Source organism: Megascapheus bottae, chromosome 6 (genome assembly GCF_031878675.1).
Source record: "Megascapheus bottae isolate mThoBot1 chromosome 6, mThoBot2.hap1, whole genome shotgun sequence".
NCBI classification, from domain to species: Eukaryota; Metazoa; Chordata; class Mammalia; order Rodentia; family Geomyidae; genus Megascapheus; species Megascapheus bottae.
This window is the reverse complement of record NC_143514.1, coordinates 31,656,942-31,680,928: the sequence shown is the minus strand read 5'-3', so window position 1 is coordinate 31,680,928 and position 23,987 is coordinate 31,656,942. Positions and strand designations below refer to the sequence as shown.

Genomic DNA, 23,987 nt, shown 5'->3' with positions numbered 1-23,987 from the left:
CTAGTACTCTGCCACCTGAGCCACAACACCACTTACAGCTTTTTCTATGTATGTGGTATCGAGGAATCAAACCTGGATCTTTTTGCAAGCTAGGAAAGCACTCTTACCACTATGCCAAACTCCCAGATCTTATTTATGCATTTATTTGGTGCCAGTCCTGGGGATTGAACTCAGGCCTGAACACTGTCCCTGAGCTTTTCTGCTCAAGGTCAGCACTCTACTTGAGCCACAGCTGTGCCTTTTTGGGTAGTTAATTGGATATAAATGTCTCAGACTTTTCTGCCCCAGTTGGCTTCAAATTGCAGTCCTCATATCTCAGTCTCCACTACAGCTATGAGTACAGGCATGAGCTACTTGGGCCTGGCAAAAGAAAAAGAAAGAAAGAGAATGAGGGGGGGAGAGAAAGTTACTTATTTCATTAGTCATGAGAAAAGTGAATGGCTGAAAATTAATTTGATAAGCCTTGATTACAGAGCAAACACTCCCAGCTTTGAGGGAATCTGGCTCAGTAGCCCAGGAAGTATCTTTCTGACAAAACAATCAGTACTCTAATCACCCAGGACTACTCCATTCACTGAGACTTGAAACACTAGCACCTTGTTAGCTTACTACTTTACCTCTGCTCAAGCAGTCTGCACTAATATGTTCTATAACTTAAAAAGCACATAGAAGTGGCTCTGTGGCTCAAGTGGTAGAGTACTAGCCTTGAGCTGAAGAGCTTAGGGACAATGCCCAGGCCCACGACCAATCAAAAGAAAAAAAAAAAAAAAAACAAAAAAACCAGCACATAGGAAGTTGGTCCTGTTTCAGTTCTGTTGCAATAACATCTATGGAAATATAAAAGCCATTCTCTTAAAAAAAATCCCATAGGAATTTAGATGAACAAGGAGAGTCCACTTGGGAATGAGGAAGCATGGAAGTAACCTGTGCAGAACCAAAAGAAAGAAGACAAAAGGTTCTGGCGCAACCCAATTCAACTGGATTTTCTTTTGTTTACTTCAGTACAGGAAATTCAAGCCTCAGTAAGCCAGCAGTATACCCTTGAGCTACATCCCTGGCCCAGTGCTCTTTTTTAGTTCTTTATCTAGACTTTCCCACCACATACACATTCCTTCCCATAAGAAAGCAAGCAAGCAGGGAGTTGGGTGGCACATGCTGGTAATCTTAGCTACTTAAGAGGCTGCAATCTGAAGATCTAGGTTCAAAGCCAGTTGTGGTAGGAAAGTTTGTATCCCCAACTAACCACCCAAAAGCTGGAAGTGAAGCTGTGACTAAAGTGGTAGAGTGCCTGCCTTGAGCAAAAAAAACTTAATACACAGTGCCCAGGACCTGAGTTAGGGCCCCGGTATTGCACATACACCCCAAAATGTTGACTAGTTTGCATCTGGGCTTTCAACAGGCATAATGAGGATTGCAAATAGCCTAATGGATTTCCTTCTCACTTAAGTTTTTCTGTTTAAAAAACCTGATGGGTTGGGAGTGGTGGCTCACGCCTATAATCCTTGCTACTCAGGAAGCTGAGATCTGAGGATGATGGTTCAAAGCCAGCCTGGGCAAAAAGACCCAGAGACACCTATCTTCTATTAATGACTGGAAATGGGAAATGGGGCCGTGGCTTCAGGGGTAGGGCAGTAGCCTTGAGCTGAAGAGCTCAGGGACAGCACCCAGGCCCAGAGTCCAAGCCCCATGACCAACCAAACAAAACAAAAACCTGATGGAGCTGAGTACAGGTGTCTCAAGCTTAAAATCCTAGCTGAGGAAGCTGAGATCTGAGGATCCTAGTTTGGAGACAGCCTGGACTGGAAAGTCCATGAGGCTCTTAGGTCTAATTGACCACCAAAAAAGCAGTAACTGGCTCAAGTGGTAAAATGTTAGCCTGGTGGGGGGAGAGGGGAAGGAGAGAGGGAAGAAGGCAGGGAAAGAGAAAGAAAACACCTTATTGTGCATGTGCGTGCCAGTCCTAGAGCTTGCCTTAAAGGCACTATGCTCCATGGGCCTCTGTGCAGAAACCAAGTTGCCTACTTTCCATAAAAGAAATTCCTTTTTCCTTCTATGATGCCCTAGATATGGACCAAAAAATGAATTCCAGGAGCAACTTTCTGCTCTAGATAGCTCATTTCAGTGAGGAAAGGAAGAAGGAATATAGACACAGAAGACACATTCTTTATTCAAATGATTGTTTTCCTTCTACTTACCTAGAACCACAGGCTTTTTCTCTGCTTTCATATTCAGGATGTGAACCTTCCAGGTCCCTGTCTACACTTGATTATTAAAACCAGTTTTAGCAGAGAGCCCTACCAAATTATAGTAAGCCAACCCCACCCCACCCCTGCCCACCTGTATGTGCTTCCCGTGGTCCTCACCTTGCCATCAAACTACCTTGCCTTTATTCAGAATTACAATGTAGTGATTGCCTATCTACAGAGCCCATCCTGCTCCCTAAATATTAATTCCCACGGGCCCATGCTACATTTGAAACGAAGACCTATCTCTGTTTCAACTCAACATCCCCTCCCAGAGTGGTACATTTATTACAATCTACACTGATACTTGATCATGTAACCCTTTTCCTGCCAAGTACCATTTGAATATTTATAACATCATTCCTGGGCCATATAAAATTATCATTACAACCAAATGGGTGGGAGGAAGAGAAGCACATAAATCTGTCCCACCATGTGACAGTTTTGAGAGCCAAAATTCCCCATTCTGATTTTTTCTTTTAATATGCCATTACTGGGACTTGACCTTTGTGTCTTGTTATCTCACTCGCCTTTTTCTCTCCAGGCTAGTGCTGTCCCAGTTTTGCTGTATCTCCTCTTCCATATATTGCTGGCTAACTAGAGATAAGTCTTACAGATATTCTTGCCTGGGCTAGCTTTAAACAACAGGCTGACAGGCATGAAACACCAGTACACAGCTAACCAGCACTTAATGTATACTATGTAAATTTGTACCAACTTAAATGGTTATCTATCCTTAAAAATTCTCCATTCCCTTAATTCTTCTCTTCCCTAACCTTTGACACTGATCCCTTTACTATCTCCATAATGTTTTATAATTTCAGAACTTCTTACTACTTAGAACTATAATGACACTTTTCAGACTGGCTTCTATTACTGATAAGCATGTTTTTTTCCAGTCCTAGCCCTGGAGCTCGGACTCCTGGCCTGGGCACTGTCCTTGAGCTTTTTCAAGGGTAGTGCTCTAGCTAGGTGTAGTGGCTCACTCTTGTAATCCTAGCTACTCAAGAGGCTGAAATCTGAGGACCACGTTTCAAAGCCATCCCAGGCACTGAAGAATGTGAGACTCTTTATTTCTAATTAATCACTAGAAAACGGAAAGTGGGGCTGTGACTCAAGCAGTAGGGCAATAGCCTTGAGCTGAGGAGCTCAGGGACAAAACCCAGGCTCAGGGATAGAGGGGTAACCTTGATTAAAAAAAAAAAAAAAGCTAGCGCTGTTCCAGCTTTTTCTGTGTGCGGTACCAAGGAATCAAATCCAGAGCTTAATGCATGCCAGGCAAGCACTCTACTATGAGGTCACACTTCCGCCCAGTGGCATACCCTGTCTTTCCACAATGTCAGTTTCTTTTAACATTCTATTCCATTGCCTAGTTCATTTACTCACTCAAGTAGTGAGAGACATCTTGGACACTTTATGAATTTAACTATTAACATCCATATGAAGGCTTTTGTGGACATAAGTATTCAACTAATTTGGGTGACCACTAGGGGCTGTGTCTGTATAGTTTTAAGAGAATAGAGGATACTCATAGAATCTTTATCAAAAGAAATTCCAGGGAATGTGCTCTGCTCGAGTTTTCTTTTCATCGTTTATCTGTCTTACGGGCAAGAGGAAGGAGGACAAAGAAATGGAGGGACAATGTGTTAACAAATGAAGCAGTGGCACTCACTAGACACTACATTGAAAATGAACTACACAACTTTGTCAGCAGAGATGAGAGAGAAAAGCTGGGAGAGAGCAAGGGAAGAGGTGACACTGTCCAAAAAGAAATGTTCTCATTCCCTGACTTATGAAATGGTAACCCTTCTATTTATCACCTTTACAACGTTTTTTAAAACTGTTAAAAAACAACAAAATAAAACCCTACAACTGTGCTGTGCCATACATCATTCTGACCAGCATAAGCTGATTTCACCACACCATGTCAGGGTTTTGCCATTCTAATGGGTATATAGTGATATTTTGGTGTCTTAATTTAAGCATCAACTTTTTAAGCAAATACTCATTACTTTCCTGTTTTACGGGGAGAGGGACATATGTTTTAAAAATTTGCTGAGCAAAATCTTTGTTAAAACATGGCCTGACTTAAAAGCACACTTTGACTAGTTTTCTTTTTATTTTCCTTTCAAATGTAGATAAATGCAGAAGGAACACCAGAAGAAGTTTTTCTTCAACTCTGCACAGCTATTGACTCTATTTTCTGAAGGCAACAAGGAACATATGCTAAGACTGGAGATACTCATTCAAAAGTTCACCCCTTAAGAGTTTCAAGTTAAGCCTTTTGTGTCTCCCGATATTCTGACCTGGATGTGTGCTTCCAGCCAGTTTGTGTGAGCGCTGTCTGGAAATCATGCATGGGGCTCTTGGGATGGTCTACTTTTCCTCCTACTTCCTATTATGTAGCTCACACCTGAGTAAGGTCAATCTGTGTCAGTGGTACCCCCAGGCCTTGCTGGAATCTCACCTGGTTCTAATTCTCACCAGCATCCCTAACTATCATATTTGTCCTCACCCCAATATGTATCTGGTCTTCCCTGGAGGTCCTCAACAAGGGAGTAGGCATAGGTACCCTCCTTCTAGGCTGTTTCTTCCAACTTCTATCTACTAGAGGCTGGAGCCAAAGAGGCTTGACTAAGGCAACGCTGGATACCATATAGATCCATCAAGGAAGTAAAACCTGTTTTTTTTTTTTGCTTCATTTTATTTTTCTTTTAAATATAGCATTGTCAGGCCGGGAGTTTGGCCTAGTGGTAGAGTGCTTGCCTAGCATGCACAAAGGCCTGGGTCCGATACCTCGGTACCACATATAGAAAAAAGCCCTAAGTGGTGCTGAGGCTCAGGTGGTAGAGCTCTAGCCTTAAGAAAGCCCAAGGACAGTGCTCAGGCCCTGAGCTCAAGCCCCAGGACTGGCAATAAACAAACATAACATTGCATAGCTTTTCCAAGATGACAAGACCCATGTCAGCTATCAGTAATGTCTCTAGAAAACTGGCTATCTTGGAATAGTGTTACAATGGATGAAAACACTTTATACAGTGGTATATTTCAGCATTTATAAATTATTGTCAATATCCAAAAACAATTTAAAAGCATGATGTATAATTTTAGCCACTGGACAAATTTCATCTTAAGGTTTTGGTTTGAGATGATTCTCCACTTATTAAATGCCAAGCAAGTAAGAAACAGAATAACAAAACTGCCATGGGTGGGGAAGGTGTATTCAGTAAGCAGGTGTTTTGCAGAGTCCAGTCTCATTTGCAAACCTTGTATCTGGGTTCTTTCGTGCTATCCGCTGTCAAGTAAGAGCTTCTTCTATAGCCTACTAAAAAAACTACATCTTCCACTCAGCCACTACACATTTCTATAGTTCCTGTTTGCATGACTTCCTTTTTCTTCAATGTGTGCAAATATAAGGATCCATTTCTGGGCTAGAACTGAATTTTTAAAGTCATTTTTTTTCCCTTGACACAGATATGTACAAATACAATAAAATAAAAAGACAGGAAAACTCTTTTTCTATTTATTTGTAACACATCATTCTGAAAAGCATCTGAAGCCTTAATTCCAAACAGAAGTAGATGCAAGCACAGTACTAGTTGAAACGTATGATCCATTTATTTAAAAAAAAAAAAAAAGAAGTTTTAATTTTGGCCACAGACTATTTGAACTATTACAGAGAATTCTTGATGTATTTGTGATACATGATAATTTTATTTCCTTTTTTCTGTAGTATTGGTTCTTAAACAGAAATGTCAGTGTTTGCTAGAGAAGAAAGTAAATTTCTTTGGTTACAGTTAATTAGGCCTCTACAACCGAAAAGGGTGCAGCATGTTCACATAACTCACACAGTTGTCAATTATTTTATTACTACTCCAACTTGTCACACTCTTCATAGGGGAACATAGGGGGTATCTGAGCAAATGAGAAGTTATAAAAAGATGAAAATTACCAGTTGTGCCAGAAAATATAAATGACTCTTCATAGGTAAGGATTAACATTCTGCCAACACACACCACACAGCTCAAATCCACCACAGCTTTAACAGCAAGCACAGGGAAATGAGGAAGAGAGAGGCAGTCAGGCCTGAACATGACTTACAGGTGTCGCTGACAGTCATCTGCTGTAAAAGGTAAGCAGCTTAACTCCTGAAGAGTACACAGGGCCAAGTCTTCCATAGTGCTGCTAAGACACACTGCTGACTTGGATGGCTTGAAATGACAGGAAGGGACCTCAGACCTCAGAGGTCTTAGCCTAGCAAAAGGCCTTGTGTGTATGGGAAATGTCAGAACAAACCAAACTCCATTATAATGACTTACATTCAAAGTCACACCTGAACTGGCCCCATACCCACTCGAACCCCATCAGTTACTACTCTCCTCTTGCTCATCTGGTTACAGTTACAATGGACACCTTAATGTTGTCTGAGCAAGCATTCACTGGCTCAAGGCCAGTGCCATTAGTATTCTCCTCCCTCTTCCAACACCTGATCCAGACAGCAAATTCCTACTCCATTCAGGTGTCTAACATTCTATTCTACCCTTGTCATTGAGGCTTTGATTATTCCGTCTAAAACGACAGTGTTCCCCATTCTTCCATTATTTTTCTTCAAGTATTACTTTTCCTCACAGTATTTATCTTTGCCTAAAATTAAGAAATTAAACATTTATTTGTATATTGCTTGTCTTCTGCATTCATATATAAGCTCCATAAATCAAGGTTTTGTATCCTAAGTGCCCCACCCACCCACCCACAGCGAATACAACCAAGAACAAACACATTTAAATTCTCTGTATCTCTAGTTTTCTCATCTGTACAATAGAGATCGTAACAATAAATCAACCTCATAGAGGAGTTGTGGGGATTAAGACAAGTTAAACAGTACATGTAAATCATTTACTAGTTCCTAGAACTCAATGAAAGGTGCCTCTCTGTCAACATTTACTGAGTGCTTAACTTCTGCCACTGGGACTAGGGCCCAGATTTCCAGCCGAGTGTCTTTGCCATTTGAATCACTCTACAAACACGACAGAGAATGAAGATACATGGCCCAATGGAGGCCCCACACCAGACTAAAACTTTTCCAGCCACCAGGGTTCAGTTATATCCTCCAGACAAGGTAAGATGATCCTCTTTCCCAGGAACCGGTGAGGGGAAGCTCCTGAGGCAAGCCCATTGAGAGTCACAGGTACCCCTGGCCATAGGTGCAAGTACCTAACTTCCCAGAGAAAAAAGTGTAACTCATTGGTCATACAACCACAACCATTTATGGACAATCTATTAAAAGCCAGGCCCTAGAGACATAGACAAACATGGATGGTCCTCTATTCTCATGGAGCCAAATGTGAACCAACTTTCAAAAAGACACTTATGTAGCTATATAAACTGGAAAATAAAACAAAAAATAAAGTTCTTTCTGGGATTATTTAATCCCTGCAGTACCTCTTTATCAAGGCAAGAATCTAAAAACCAATACTTTATTGCCTAAAAAGGATGATGTCTCCATAATCTTGTAGAAAAAGCTACTTGTAACTGGAGACTTCCAATTCACTTAGTGCACCTAGACCATCTACAGTAAGAAATGGTTTCTATAGCATGTCATACCTTTGTGACTGAAAAGCAAACATCACAAAACACTGAATTTTTACTACATGTGACACAACATTTTCGCTGTTTCCTTTTCTAAAAGAAAATGTTCCTCACACCTCAATAAATTGTGTTCTGTGATTTGACTTACACAAAAGGGAAAGGGGAGATGTGGTCACAGGTGAGAAGCATACAACATGCACCTGTTGAGTCCACAATGGCAGGACATTTGAGTGGTTTCCCTCAAGTCCACATATAGCCTTCTCTATCCTGTGCATTTGATCTAGAAATATACTCAGATCTGTACTCCAGCAACTGCGCCATGCCAGGAAAAAAATGTGAAAAACTCTTGCACACCTGTACTCTTAACACCCCAGCAATGCCTGACACACAGGAATATTCTTGCTGGGCAAAGAAGGTAGTGAGGGTAACACACTGACTGGAGTTTACCAGTTTAGGTTAAAGTCAAGCATCACCATTTTCTTAACTATGGCCTTGAGCAGGTGGCTTAACAACTTCCTGATGAGATTTCCTCACAGGATGATAAGACAGGATAATAAATGAACCTGCCTCTCTACTATGTGCTTCCTTGATACATAGTACTCTTATCAGGATTTGTATCACAGAAGGAAACTTCTCCACCTAAAGCTTTTTAGCAGTAGTTTTTAGATGTCATTAAATGTTTCTTCAGTTAACATACAATTTGATTATACTATGCCAGGAAATAAATCTGATCTACTGAAGCTCATCTGATAATAAGCAATGACTTAACAAGTAGATCTTATATAGTCTGTTGTCTTCCATGTTAAATATTTCTTGGTACACAATGGAAGACCTATTTGCAAATGACAGTTCTACCTACTCTTGCAATCCTCAAATGAAAACAAGACACTGCCAATGTTACTACTACCCTTTAGGCCTTTTAAAGACAAGGGGACTACTTGCTTTGAGCTGAAAAATTCAAAATAAATACATCTTCTGTTCAAGCAGAAAATAATCTTTTCTACCAAAGCCTTTCAATTTTTGCCCTTGAAAAATGCATTCAAGTGGTTTGTACATTCTGTTTTTGTAACAACTGCCTCACTCATAAATGCTCTTCCAAAGCATACTTCATACCCTATGAATTTTCTTTAATAGATGTGAATGGTTCTCCAAAACTAACCAGTATTATTTTCATATTAACATAAAACCTACTGCCAAGTGTAACTATCTTGTCAAATTATAGGCTGAAGGCAGATCTTCTGGCATATGCACATAACATTTAATATTAACATGTCTAGAATGCTAACAATTCCCCTCTTCCAGAGGAAGGAGTTCATTTACTTTTCTTTTTTTTTTAATTTTAATCAGTATATTACTTTAAAATTCTCATATCTCTTTATTAAAATTCTGTTATTTTCTTAGTTAAAAAAAATTCAGGGTAGATTTTAGTGCCCTGGTATGTATTGAAGAGAACTAGTAAATACTGTTCCCTAAATTTAAAAATAGGAAAAAAAAGTGATTCTAAAAATCAGGTCAAGTATAATACTTACTAATCCACCTTAGAATACTTCTACTATCTTTTTTCTAGCCAATAATAATAATGATAATAATAATAATAGTAATAATAATAAAATTTCCTGGTGGCCTCCAGGTACCCACCTATTTAATATCCTGGAGACTTATTTTCACCAAAACCAAGTAGAATAGAAAATTTCAGTCTTTCCACATCTGCAAATCAATAATTGTCTTTTTCTTAGCCAGTCTGTTTCTTTTTTGTGTGTGTGAACAAGTTTAATTTTTTTCTTTTAACACACACTGATCAAATACTACCATCATTATACATTCTCAAGTTCACTCTTCTCTATATTTTACTCCTAATAAAAGACAGTGAAGGAAACCCTAATTATATATGAGAAGCAGACTTGTTAAAAAAAAAAAATTAACACTGGTTAAAAAAAATATCTAATCAAAAGGAAGTCACCACAACATTCTATAATATAAACAGACAGTATCCACATAGTTTATTTCTCACAGTTCTCCTGACAAATGAACATTGTTCAAGAACATACTGTATACACAGTTAAGAAGAAACATACAAAATGCTTTAAATGATGCACAACAAAATCCATCAGTATAAAAGAATGCGTGTGAGCTCTTGCTCATTGCGCAGACTAAATTTAATCACCTGTTTAAATAGTAATAAAAATACAATCTTTTATGGATGTTGTGCGGACTACAAAAGAGGGAAATTATTACCATATATATGATTTTTATATTAGGCAGTTTTCTTTGATGAGTTGCACTCACAACTCCAAATACAGAGGCAGAGGCTGTGTATTTAAAGGAATTAATGTTGTGAACTAGAGACTTTACACAGTTACTACCACTGGCACTTGTTCACCATAGTTTGTACACATCACATGATCATCTTATATAACATAACATTAAAAAATATATCTGAGTGACAACTTTATAACATTCACACACCATGAGCTGGTTAAGGAAGCAAGACACAGTTGCCTCCTGTAGTGCTTCACTGTTGGTAATAAAGATAGTTCATTGCGGTTAAAAGAATTAGATATCAATATGGTTAAGCAGCTCCAATTTACTAATGGCCATCAATGACCACCACTGGGACAGTGAGTTCTTTTAGAGTATATATTCTAGAAGCAAACACCATCATTGGTTAAAACTTTGTCTAAATAAGTCAGTTTATGCACTGAAACTATTTCCACAAAACTGAAAGCTACTAAACTGTTTTTAATATAAATACTTTGTCTTCTTATCATATTTATGACCAAGACCTTTGAAACCTTTGGAATTTACCCTTACTTTAATGTGTGCTCTTGTTTCCATCTCACCCATTTACGATCACCACCTACAAGGCTTTCAGGTGGTAGTGCGAAATTCACTAGGGAAACCTTTTGCTCACCAGGAATGTTCAGCTGCTGAACAATGATCTAGAGCCACAACCGTGCCGAGCTATACTTGACGAGAACACTCAGGAAGCTCTCATGCTGTGAGTGTCATTTCAGGGAAAGCAGAGAATCTTTCCAAACTGTGCACATAATTAACAATGATACCATTGCTGTGTGTTGAAGAGGACTAGTAAATGATGCGCTCTTCCATGTCATCTGTTTGCTGGAAAGTAGTTTGGGTCAAGGTAATTATAACTGGTGCCTTGGGACACACAGTAGTCTCTGTCTAAGAATGTCTCTGACCTATAAATAGGTTCTAATTGGTGATCTTCCTTGTGAATATCTGTTTCATGTAGGCTGCAAGACAAAAAAAAAATCATCACTATTTAACATTGAATTGATTTCGGTTCTCACATTTCTACTTATTTAAATCTGTTAAGATTATCAACCTCTGATGAAAGCTAATTGAGATGTATATGATTAAAGAAAAAAAACCTCAATTGCTCAGAACAAAATTTAGTGCACTAGGTCTTGGAGCATGACCTCGTGGTAGAGTGCTTGCCTTGCATACATGAAGGTCTGGGTTCAATTTCTTGGTACCACAGAAACAGAAAAGGCCAGAAGAAGTACTGTGGCTTAAGTGGTAGAACACTAGCCTTGAGAAAGCTCAAGGACAGTGCCAGGCCCTGAGTTCAAGCTCCAGGACTTGGGTGGGGGGTAGGGAATTCAGTGCTCAGGCCGGGAGTGTGGCGTAGCAGCAGAGTGCCTGCCTAGCATGCATGAAGCCCTGGGTTTGCTTCCTGGGTACCATATACTTAGAAAAAGGCAGAAGTGGTGCTGAAGCTCAAGTGGCAGAGTATTAGCCTTGAGAAAGTCCAAGGACAGTGATCAGACCCAGAGTTCAAGCCCCAGAACTGACCAAAAAATTTTTTAAAAATAAAAAAAAAAAAAAATGGTGCACTAAGTGTAGATACTTCCTAAGGAAGTTTGGAAATTAAACTCACTGGTCATAAACTTCTTGTCCTTTCAAAATTTAAGGCCAAAAGTGGAAGAAAAACAAACAAACAAAAACCAACTTACCAGTCTGAACAAGAATCACAGAAATCCAAAGACATTTCTGGAGGACAATCCTGGCAGTGCCACCGAACACCCTGGATAGGTTCTACGCCACAGTTATCACACTATAGCAGACCCAGAGAGAAAAAGCATTAAGCTAATGATATGTATGCAATTATCTCTTCTCTCCTAATGCACATTCAGCTAAAACAACAATTATTGCAAATTAGGCAGAATGTCTATTAAACTAGGTAAAGGCCCATCAAGTCAAGATCAAGGTCAAGGTGGGCCAAAGGAGCTTATGAGGAATAATCCTCAATATGCTATAATTTATTGTATGAAGGTATAAGCAAGTCATTTAAAATGTGGGTATTTAGTTATTAGTAACTGTTTACTTGAAACCAGCATATGGTTTTAACACTGGCTTTACAATCATAGTTAATAATTATGTTTTTAAAGCCGGGTGTGCTGGCTCACACCTGTAATCCTAACTTCTCAGGAGGCTGAGATCTGAGGATCATAGTTCAAAGCCAGCCTGGGGCACTAAAGTCCATGAGACTCTCATCTCCAATTAACCTCTAAAAAAACAGAGGTGGTGCTGTGGCTCAAGGGGCAGGGCGGTAGCCTTGAGCTGAAAAGCTCAGGAATACTGCCCAGGCCCAGAGTTCAAGTCCCATGACACACACACACACACACAAAATTATGGTTTCATGTTTTTAAAGTTAAAAATAGTCACATATGAAACAGAACTGCTTTAATAGGTAGTCATCCTTAACATAAACCCAGGACACCAAGAAATCTTCTCTGATCATTCATCTTATAGAATTATTCTCCAAAGCCAAAAGACATAATAACAATGCCTCTCATAACAAAAACACAGACAAAGCTATTTTTTGATGTGCTGACTTATGACAACCCTAGTGTGTACTGTGGAATTTGGGAAATCCAAGAAGCTATGGCTCCGTCTATATGATGACAAAAGGAGCAAGATTCCTCTTGAAAGACTAGAGTTGCCAGTTAGGAACTCCCTTAACAGAGAAGGGATCACAGAAAGAGAAAAAAAGTTAAGGAAAAAAAAAGCATATAATACAGCATGGTTAACTACTATTCCAAAGTACCCAGACAAAGGGTGTGTATGTGTGTGTTTCTGTTTAGTTGATCAATTACAATATGTATGAATACTTCCAAGTACATTACCAAAAGAAACATCAAGTTATATTAGTATTACGTTCTTCAATTTGAGTAAGTATATTCATTCCTAATGACTAAAGTTTTTTCAAATCTGTCAACTTCTATTTCCAGCTCAGGATATTCTTATCTTTTGTCAAAATTATCCAAAAATTTTTTTTTCTATCCAAAAAATTTCTATATCATCTCCTCATCTCTAATCTTGCTTCTTTTAATCCAGTTTTCACACTACAGTCAGAATGACTGCCACCTCCGGCTACTTACGTGTATATATGGCCTCATATATACATATATGTACATACATTTTACCTAAGTCATACAAGAATACATGACTGACTGTTTTACAAAACTTAATTATCAGTGACAAAGATAATGTCTTTCTTTTTTTGGGGGGGGGGATTGGTCATGGGGCTTGGGCTCAGGGTTTGGGCTCTGTCCCTGGCTCTTCAGTTCAAGGCTATTGCCCTACCCCTGGGCCTAGGTATTGTCCCAAGCTCTTCAGGCCTACCCCTTGAGCCCCAGCGCTACTTCCAGTTTTATAGTGGTTAATTGGAGATGAGAGGGTCATATTCTTTAGTGCCCAGGCAGGCTTTGAACCATGATCCTCAAATCTTAGTCTCCTAAGTAGCTAGGATTACAGGTGTGAGCCACCTAGCCACCTAGTCTGGCTGGAATGTCTTTATGTGGTACCAAGGAATCGAACCCAGGTCTTTGTGCATGCTAGGCAAGCATTCTACAACTAGGCTAAACTTCCAGCCCTGGAATGTCTTTTTAAAGGTTACTATATCAGAATTATATCATAAGAATCTTACTGAAATGAAAATTTCATGTTTCTCTCTGCTTTAAAAGTCTTTGAATGGTTCCACCAAACTCTTAGGACCATATAAACTCCTTGGCAAAATTTCCAAACTTTTCTCACTTTCTTTGAACTTTCTCCAATGTGTACTCTTAATTGTCATTGAAGATACAACTAAGAGTATAAAAACTATGAGAATAAAAAGAGCATGAGGGCAAGAGTGAGTTTATCTCCTTGGTACTTTTGACCCTCTAGCAATGAGGAAAGGGCCCGGAACATATGTCCTATTAGCCTTTGAAAAAGGCTGAGATAACTTAAACTGAAGTAGTAGAAAAATCTTGGTACACGAGTAGCAGTAATTATAAGAGAAACAACTGGACAGAAATTTGTCATCTTGTTGTAGTCCTAGCTACTCACAAGGCTCAGATCTGAGGACAGTAGCACAGTCTCTCAGCAATTTCATTTAAGGCTAGTGTTCTACCATTTGAGCCACAGTTCTGTGGTTTGAAGCCAGCCTGGATAGAAAAGTCTATGAGACTCATCTCCAATTAGCCATACAAAAAAAGTCAGATGGAGAGTTGTGGCTCAAGTGGTAGAGTGCCAGCCTTAAACTAAAAGATTAAGGGACAATGCCCAGACCCTGAGCTCAAGTCCTATTGCTGGCATTAAAAAAGAGACTTCTCGGCCGGGAGTTTGGCCTAGTGGTTAAAGTGCTTGCCTAGCATGCGCAAAGACCCAGGTTCGATTCCTTGGTACCACATACATACAAAAAAGCTGGAAGTGGTGCTGAGGCTCAAGTGGTAGAGCTCTAGCCTTGAGAAAGTCCAAGGACAGTGCTCAGGCCCTGAGCTGAAGCCCAGGACTGGCAAAAAACAAACAAACAAACAAACAAAAAAAAGACTTCTCTGGAAGTGGCACTATGGCTCAAGAAGTAAGGTGGTAGCCTTGAACTGAAAAGCTCAGGGACAAGGCACAATGCCCAGGCCCAGAGTTCAAGTCCCACGACCGACACACAGACTTCTCGCTTCACATTTTAATTCACATTATAGACATACACACCCCTATGTTGTGTTTTCTACACTGAGCCACAAACCCTACTTATACAAATGAATAGGACAAGAAACAAATTTAATAATCTTTCCCTGCATGTTCAAAAATGTAAATGCGTTTCTGGAGTGCAAAACTCAGTAACTGTCTCATCACTCTTACAAAGATGAACTAGTAACATGAAGCAGCCTACCTTGAAGCCGACATGCTGCACAAACCCACTTTCAGCTTTCATTTGCTGAAGTTTCTGCTTCTTTAACTTTTTAAACTGTAATAGTTCTTTATATTCAGGTAAATTCCTACACATGAAAGGAATACTTTCTTCATCCTATTGGAAAGAAAATGAAAGAGATTGGCTAAAATGAATTAAGTGTATGAAATACTGATGTTTTTCTATTTATAAGATTTTTTTCACTATTAAAATACCTCGTCTAAACATCCCCCCACCCCCCCAAAATACTATAATCCTAGCTACTCAGGAGGTTGGCTTCTAAGAATCACAGTTCAAAGCCAGCCAGGGCAGTAAAGTCTGTGAGACTCTATCTCCAATAAACTACTCAGAAAAGGCCAGAAGTGGTGCTATGATTCAAGTGGTAGGGTGCTAGCCTTCAGCCAAAGAAACTCAGGCACAGCGCCTCAGCCCAGAGTTCAAGCCCCAGACCAGGGACACACAAACACACTTCCCCTTTTCCTCCCCCCCCCAACATCCTCTCAATCATCTTGTTCCCCCCCACCAACCCGCCCCGTCGTTTCCCTATTTCAACAAATAAACGTATATACAATATACCAGGTAACAAAGTCAGATACAGTAACATGAGATTAACCATAAGGACAAAAAAAAAAGAGAAGAAAAATAACATATTAAGAACAACAATCACAAAAAATAAAGCTCTTGTTTCCATATCCTAGAGTTCATTTTATTTAGTCTCATCCTATCTGCCCTTATGTACTTAGGTTTTGAGCTATTGTAATCCTCTGCTAGGAGAATCCTAGGTGTGTACTAATTATTACAAATGAGGGAAAACAATTGAGCCTGTGTTCCTTTGGGTCTGGCTTACTTCACTTAATAGGATTTTTTCCAACTCTTCATTTCCTTATGAATGGGACAATGTCATTCTTTCTGATGCCATCATAGAATTCCATTGTGTATAAGTGCCACATTGTCTTGCTCCATTCATCTACTGAGGGGCATCTGGGTTGGTCCCATATCTTAGCTATGCTGCAATGAACACCTTTGTGCTAATGGCTTTAGCATGTCCTTGTTTCTGGACATTTGGGTAAATGCCAAGGAGTGGAACTGCTGGGTCATAGGGGAGCTCTATGTTTAGTCTTTTGAGGAATCGCCATACTGCTGCTTTCCAGAATGGTTGAACTAGTTTACACTCCCACCAACAGTGTAGTAGTGATCTCTTCTGGCCACATTCCCTCCAGCATCTGTTATTAGATTTCTTGATCATGGCCATTGTAACTGGAGTAAGGTGGAATCTCAAAGTTGTTTTGATTTGCATTTCTTTTATGGCCAGAGATGTTGAGCATTTCTTCATGTGTCTATAGGACATTCTTATTTCCTCTTCAGAGAAGTCTTTCTTTAAGTCTTTAGCCCACCTTTTAATGGAATGGTTGTTTCTTTGATGATTTGTTTGGAGAGATTCAATCTTTTTAGCTGTAGATATATTTTAGATATAAGGCCTTTGTCTGTTCTATGGCTAGTGAAGATCTTCTCCCACTCTGTGGGTTTTCTATTTAACTTGCTATCTATGTTCTTTGCCATATAGAAGCTCTGCAGTTTAATGCAGTCCTTTGTCCAAACTTTGTTTAATCTGTTGTGTTTCTGGACCATTATTAAGAAAGTTTCAATCTGTGCCAAGGAGACCTAGTGTATCTCCTATTCGTTCTTGAAGATACCTCATTTTTAAGACAAAGAAAATTAGTAATACACCTTCTATCTGGTGAATATAATGTAATCCTTCTATTAATTACAATAAAAATATATGGAAAAAAAGAAAATTAGTGCTGCTCTTGCAATATGTTTACACTAACATTGGGGAAAGACTTTGTTAATGCAATAATAATTTTTAATTGTTCTAGACTGCTTACAATGTCAGTACAAGGTGAACAAAGCCTAACTCCACCTCTGCTATACATGAATATGAAGCCAAACTCATCAGTACACATCTACACCTACTCCAGAGATTTTTTTTATAAACTATTTTTAAAACTTCTCAGACCATTCCTCTTTTCTAACCTGAGATTTTTACACTTACTCCTATGACCATGACATTTCCTTCACAACAAGCCAATCAACATCTGCCTTTGTTTATTTTTTACTTCCAGTGATCAAAGCAATACATTTCTCTTATACAAAGGAATATATGAATTGACTTTCACTGACTATTAAATACTGTTCAAACTATGAACATTAAACTGAAGATGCCCATAAACAGTTCTATAGAGTATAAAATCCATTTATGATTCCAAAAATTTAGATAAATATTTGTGGTATCTGGTCATATATCTATTTTTTTTTACTAGCTTATAAGAATTATACAAGGGACCAGATTCTACTTTCACATTTCCACATGTTTACAATATTGTAATCCCACCCTCCTACCCTCTCTCTCTCTTCCTTCCCAAAACAATTTTAAGAAGTTTCACGGCCCTGTGTTCATAGTTGCAAACATTCTACTTCAACTGTATTCGTCCTCTTTCATTATCCTTCTTAGCCCAACTTTCTCCAGCCTAGTACCCACCCAGACAGCCTATTTCTTTTTCCTTACCTACTCACCCCTCTACTGATCAACAGCTATCATTCAAGTTCTTTGTGCTGTTTTACATATACTTGCAACTAGGTATATAACATTTTAAACACTTCCCCCATCCTAAAAATGACTATCACTTTTATACCACCCTAAAAATGACTATCACTTTTAAATTGTAACATTTGTCTACTCAAAATTATTGAGAACATTAATCCCAGTCTCAACATCCTCACAACTGTCTAATCTCCTATGTCTCTCCTTGGAGTCTATTTGGTTCCTTAGATTCGACTAGAATGACATTCAGCATTCCATCTCAGTTTCTTATTCCTGAACCCCAGTGCTTGACTTCAACTACAGCCACTAAAATACACTACTAAACTACTAAATTTCTCACTTACAATGTTACTATCCTTTTCTCTCAAAGTCTCAGTCCAGAAAACTTTTGTTTTTCTTTTGGTAACACTGGAGGTTTAGAATGCAGAGCCTCATCACTGCTGAACCAGTACAACACTGCTGGGCCATACCTCCAGCCCTATTTTTCCATGGTAATTTTTAGAATAATACCTAGCTTCTATTCTAGACACATGCCTGAGTTGCAATCCATCTACTAGAGTCTTCCTGCCACTAGTGAGATTACAGATGCGTGTCACAGCATTCAGCTTGCCATCTATGGAAATGTAATCTCAAGCACTTCTCTTCAAGTTGACCAGGTGCCATAATTCTTTCAATCTTAGCCTCCTAAGCAGCTTTGGATAACTATTTGCCATTGTGCCTAGCTACTAAAACCTACTGTTGCAAATATTTATGCATAGTAACCTGGTGTGTATATATATATATATATGTGTGTGCATGTGTTTCCTCTGTTCCCCCACCCCCTCTCTCCATCCCCTGGGGCTTGAACTCAAGGCCTGTGTACTGTTCCTTAACTATTTGGCTTTTTTGCACAAGGCTAGCACTATATCACTTGAGTCACAGCTTTACTTCCAGCTTTTTTGGTGCGCAATTGTAGGTTAAGAGTCTCACAAATTTTCCTACTCAGACTGGCTTTGAACCAAAATCCTCAGATCTCAGTCTCCTGAGTAGCTATAGAATTATAGGTATGAGCCACCAGCACCCAGTACTCAATCCTGGACTGGACAACTACTAACTAACCCTCTCATTCCTCATGTCAGGTTAGATATTAACAACTACTGTACTGATTCTACACCAAGAAAAATGCTTATAATAGTTGTAACTCATGTCTAACAAATAGTGAGTTTCAGTCTCCTATCACAATTAAAATTATTTTTTTAATGGGGACAAAAATATAAGAAGAGGTATCAATATATGAGTGATGTACCTACTATCTGGCGAATGTAACTGTAACCCCCTCTATACATTACAAACATTCAACCTGTAACAATACTAAGAAGAGAACAAAAGGCACATGGTATCCTTAATATGTGGCTATTAGATCCAAGCAGTATAAGAGCAATGACTCAATATTTGCAGATCCAATGCTATGGACATGGTATTGGAAACATAAACACAATTACATAGACATAAAAATTTGTGACTCTATTAGACATAATGTGTATCTATGACATACAAACCCTCAGCCTAATTTTAATTATGTTCTAAAATCTAAGTGCTAACGATTGTATATAGATTCCCTTCTTGAATACTTGTTTGTTAATCATGTCATTTGAAATGTGATGTAAAAATCAATGTTAATAGTCTTTTTAAAAGATAAATTAATTTAAAAAACAATTAAATTATTTGTAAATCCAGTCCCTGAATCATTCCTGTATGAATTTCCTAGTTAAAATACCTTACATTATTTAAAGAGGCATATCTGCAATAGGATTATAGTAGTATACAGATTTTGAAATTAAGTAACACACTATATACTATAATCTCATTAGCTGTGGATATTTTGAAGAAAAAATGTTTTACCATTAGAAGCCTCATAAATACACATTGATAAATAGCCATGTTGTGGTAATCAGAGTATTCAAGTGTGTTGTAGTATATGCACTTATATCCCCAGCACTCAGAAGTATCTTGAATTACAAACCAAGACCCAGTCTCAAAACATAAAATGATTTTAAAGTATTATCTTCACTGGAACTTGCTCAAATCTTTTTCTTACTTTCTAAATGTCTATGAGAACATATTTTTGAAGCATTTAAATAAGCCATTATTTATAAGCACAAATATCATATAAAATTTGCTGATAACATAGGACCACTCCAAATATATCCTTTCACAAAAGACTCGTAACAGCCACAAAGCTCAAAAATACATACAAATGCCACATCTTAACAGATTGTTGGTATTAGTCATTTTTAATACAAGTTTTCAAGGAAAAAAAAGTAAGAATGTATTCAGTACATAATCTAGAAAGAGAATTGCTTTTCCAAATATTAACAAGAATAAAAAGAGAATCTCTACAGATGCAAAATAAATGAAGTGAAAAAGCAACTTTCAACCTGTAACAATACTAAGCGGAATTAAAGTGGATTAAAAGTTAATGCTGCTGGGTGCAGCAGCTCACACCTGTAATCTTAGCTACATGGGAGGCTGAGATCCAAGGTTCAAAGCCAGCTGGGGGTGGGGGGAAACCTGAGACTCTTATCTCCAACTAACCTCCAGAAAATGGGAAGTGGGGCTTGGATCAAGGGTAGCCTTGAGCTGAAGAGCTCAGAGATAGCCCAGGCCCAGTTCATGCCCTATGACCCAATAAAAAACAAACAAACAAACAAAAAAACCCAAAAGCTAATACTGGCCATTATGGTATGAGCATGGGCTTCCAACACTCTATCAGATTGAGTCAATGGCTAAATCTATGAGATTGCAAGTTTGAGGTTAATCTGGGCTACAAGAGTGAGATAAGTTTCAGAAAACAAAACCAAAAATTCTATTATCAGTAACAATCTTGTTGATGGTGGCACTACCATATAAGGTAAAGACAGTGATTGATGTCATCAAGAACTGGATTTTTCAGCTGGGAAAAAGAAAATGCATATTTAAGATCAGTGAAAGAGAGTAAACCCCTATAGCCCTTAGGTTAAATGGGAAATAAGAACAAGAATCTATGATTTTTAATGCTTTTTATGCTTTAACAAAAGTAATAGCTTGTTCATTAAATAGGCCTCAAAAAAAAAAAACAACTGTCAACACCTAGAAACAAGTTATTCAGAATACAGACTCTAAGTATAATTTATCAATAAATAGAAGTAGGACTAACTGTAGCTCAGGGACAAGAAATATATATAATGTGCTTGAATTTTCCTCATTAAAACAGATAAATGATTGAGAGGGGGTACAGGGAGGGAAACAGGGATAAAAACATGAGAAGAGCTATCAATGTGCAAGAAATCATGCGCATACTACCTGAAGAATGTAACTGGTGAATGCAACCCTTCTATACATTATCTGACAATTAAAAACCAAAAACAAACAACAACAACCACAACCAAACAGGTAATAAGAAAGCCATATTGGGAAGCCAGTGGCTCATACCTATAATGCTTAGGAGGATGAGATCTGAAGATCCCGGTTGTAAAGCCAGCACAGGCAAACAAATAAAAGAAACTCATCTCCAATTAACTAGCAAACACAGGTGTAGGTTCATGTGGTAAAGCAACATTCTTGAGAACAGAAGCTAAGGGAGAGCACAAGGTCCTAGGTCCAAGCCCTCATTACTAATGAAACATTACCAAATCTTATAGTAAGAGGTTGAATTATAGCTAACTTAAATGAGCTACAACTGAGCAAAAGATAAGCTAAATTTAACACAATGACAGTATCTTTTGAGGAACTGCCATACTGCTTTCCATAGTGGTTGAACGAGTTTGCACTCCCACCAACAGTGTAGTAGTGATCCCTCCTGGCCATGAACTAAAACAACTAAATATATTCTGAAGGAAAGTCAAAATAAGGATTACAGGGGCACAGTGGCTAATAATCCCTGTAATCCTAGCTACTCAGGAGGACAAGATCTGAGGATCAAGGTTCAAAGCCAGCCCAGGCACAAAAGGACCTGAGACTCTTATCTCCAATTAACCTCTAGGGAAAAAAAAAAGGGGGATGGGGGTGGGGAGTGTTGCTTGGCTTAAGAGTAGAGCGGTAGCCTTGAGCTAAAGAGCTCAGGGACAGCACCCAGGCCAAGTTCAAGCCCCATGATCCACAGAAAATCAAAATAATAAGAATAAAATTAAAAGAAAATTTATTGGTCACATGGTCACTTTACATGTTACAAGAAAACAGACCCACTGTCCAAAGATAAATCAGGCAGGAATCTTGCATTTTCTAGATGTACCTTAGTGTAGCCAAATTATAGCTGACGGTAGGGAAGAGGGGAGGGTTGTTAAATATGTTATTTTTTTGAAATAACAGAATAAAAATAACAAGATGTCATTTTCTAACAGCCAATGAATTAATGTAGACAATGCTCAGTAGCTGTTACCTTAGAAATAATGAGACAGATAAGACATATGAAGCAGTCCCATCCAACTTACCAAATACAAATTCATCCAAATCTGATCCAATACACTAAACTTACTAGCAAATTTATAGGAAATTCAGAAAACAAAAATTAAGTGACACAAAACAGATATAATAAATCAAATCCATACTGTGGCAAATTCTACCGGACAAACCATCCAGTTCAACAGAAAACTGAGAGGAAAAAAAAAATGAGAAGATAATCTTTGTTGGCTTTATTCATCTAAAGAAAAAAGGCCATTGTTGCACGATGTCTAGGAACTCATTCAAAGTAATATGGGGTGGCACTGGATGGGGAGGAAAAAAAATCTAGACAGCTAGAAGACAATCACTGACACTGATTGCTGTGAGTACATGAGTTTGTTGTGTCATTGCACACATTTCCCTACTGACATATATATTTGAAATTTCTGTTAAGAGAAAAAAATTTAAGGACTGGCAAAGGGGCTCAGGCTGTAGTGTCTGCTTTACATGAGGCCCTGAGTCCAAACCACAGTACTACCAAAAAATAACCCTTAATGTACTATTAAAAACAACAACAAGACTTTGTGACTTGTAACTGCAACAGAAGAAATAGATGCTTTCTGCTAAGCAAAAATAATTAGAAAAGCCAGGTGCAGTGGCTCATCCTGTAATCCTAGCTACTCGGGAGGCTGAGATCTGAGGATATTAGTTCAAATTCGGCCTGGGCATTATTAAAAAGTCGTTGAGACTCTTATCTTCAATTAACTACTGAAAAACAGGAAGTGGCGCTGAGGCTCAAGAGGCAGGGTGGTAGCCTTGCACTGAAGAGCTCAGGGACAGAGCCCAGGGCCAGGGTCTAAGCCCCAAGACAAGAAAAAAAAAAAGAACATCCTAATACTTTCATTCTATACCCTGAACCATATAACAAACAAAACTGGTAACTTACTGAGGCTTCTTCAACAGAAGTGTTCATGTGGCTATGAAAACAGGATCGGTCATCATCTTCATCCATGTATACTGGTGGTTCATGTGAAGTCATAAAAGTAGAAGGTTTAAAAAGATGCTTATTAAGGGGGTGCTGTCGTCTGCTTGTTGAAGACTAAATGAGAAAACAAATTTTTTTTATTGTAGTAGTGAAAATCATTAAAAAGAATCAAGTAAATGTTACTTTAATCAAATCCAACAGAAGGGTTTCGTTTCTACCTTTCAATATACTCTTGTCTTTTCTTTTTCTATTTTGTTGGGATCTTTAAACTTAAAGTACAACTAGACTTGCACTCAGTGGGCACTGTCTTGGACACTTTTTGCTCAAGGCCAGCACACTGCCACTTGAGTCACAGTGCCCACTTCTGGCTTTTTCTGTGCATGTGGTATATCAGGGAATTGAACCCAGGGCTTTGTGCATGCTAGGCCATGCCCCTAGCTCCTACAACTTGCCTTCCCTACAACAAAACAACCCAGGTGTCAGTGGCTTACACCTGTAATCCTAGCTACTCAGGAGGCAGAGATCTGAGGATCAAGTTTCCAAGTCAGTCCAGGCAAGAAAAGACCATGAGATTCTTATTTCTAACTAACCACCCCCCTTCCCCAAAAGAAAGGCCACAAGTAGAACTGTAGCTCCAGTAGTACAGCACTAGCCTTGAGAAAAAAAACTCAGGGATCCAAGCCCCAAGTTCAAACTCTAGGACCAGCACATACAACAGAACACTGGACCACATATTCAAAATCTAGCTTTTATTATGTTTATTTTAAATGATAGCCTCAGGGAATCCTTGAAGATCACCAAGGTTCAATAAAGTGACCTAACCAGATATACAACCAGCCAGTAAAAGAAATTTTCCCTATGATGGATACCTGAAAATAATTCCTTAACACTGATTGTTTATTTCATGCCTATAACATGCCTATGCAACCATCCTATAAGTTACCTAATATTACATTCAATGTAACAGTTAAAAAA

General features: G+C 38.5%; 2 protein-coding genes across 5 annotated transcripts in view; one reads left to right on the top strand and one right to left on the bottom strand.

Annotated features, from left to right (window-relative positions):
• Ak5 (adenylate kinase 5) overlaps nucleotides 1-7,103 on the top strand; it is a 220,263-nt gene extending 213,160 nt beyond the window's left edge. Inside the window, exon 14 of the mRNA XM_090334589.1 lies at nucleotides 4,382-7,103. Coding sequence (XP_090190715.1) covers nucleotides 4,382-4,450 — 69 coding nt within the window. The 3' untranslated portion in view covers nucleotides 4,451-7,103. The remainder of the gene's footprint in view (nucleotides 1-4,381) is intronic.
• The window catches only part of Zzz3 (zinc finger ZZ-type containing 3), an 85,864-nt gene continuing 68,873 nt past the window's right edge, over nucleotides 6,997-23,987 (bottom strand). For all 4 annotated transcript variants that reach the window (XM_090334585.1, XM_090334587.1, XM_090334588.1 and 1 more), the window contains 4 exons: nucleotides 22,974-23,126; nucleotides 15,010-15,144; nucleotides 11,810-11,910; nucleotides 6,997-11,086 (listed from right to left, as the gene is read on the bottom strand). In XM_090334585.1, coding sequence (XP_090190711.1) covers nucleotides 10,942-11,086; nucleotides 11,810-11,910; nucleotides 15,010-15,144; nucleotides 22,974-23,126 — 534 coding nt within the window. In that variant the 3' untranslated portion in view covers nucleotides 6,997-10,941. The remainder of the gene's footprint in view (nucleotides 11,087-11,809; nucleotides 11,911-15,009; nucleotides 15,145-22,973; nucleotides 23,127-23,987) is intronic.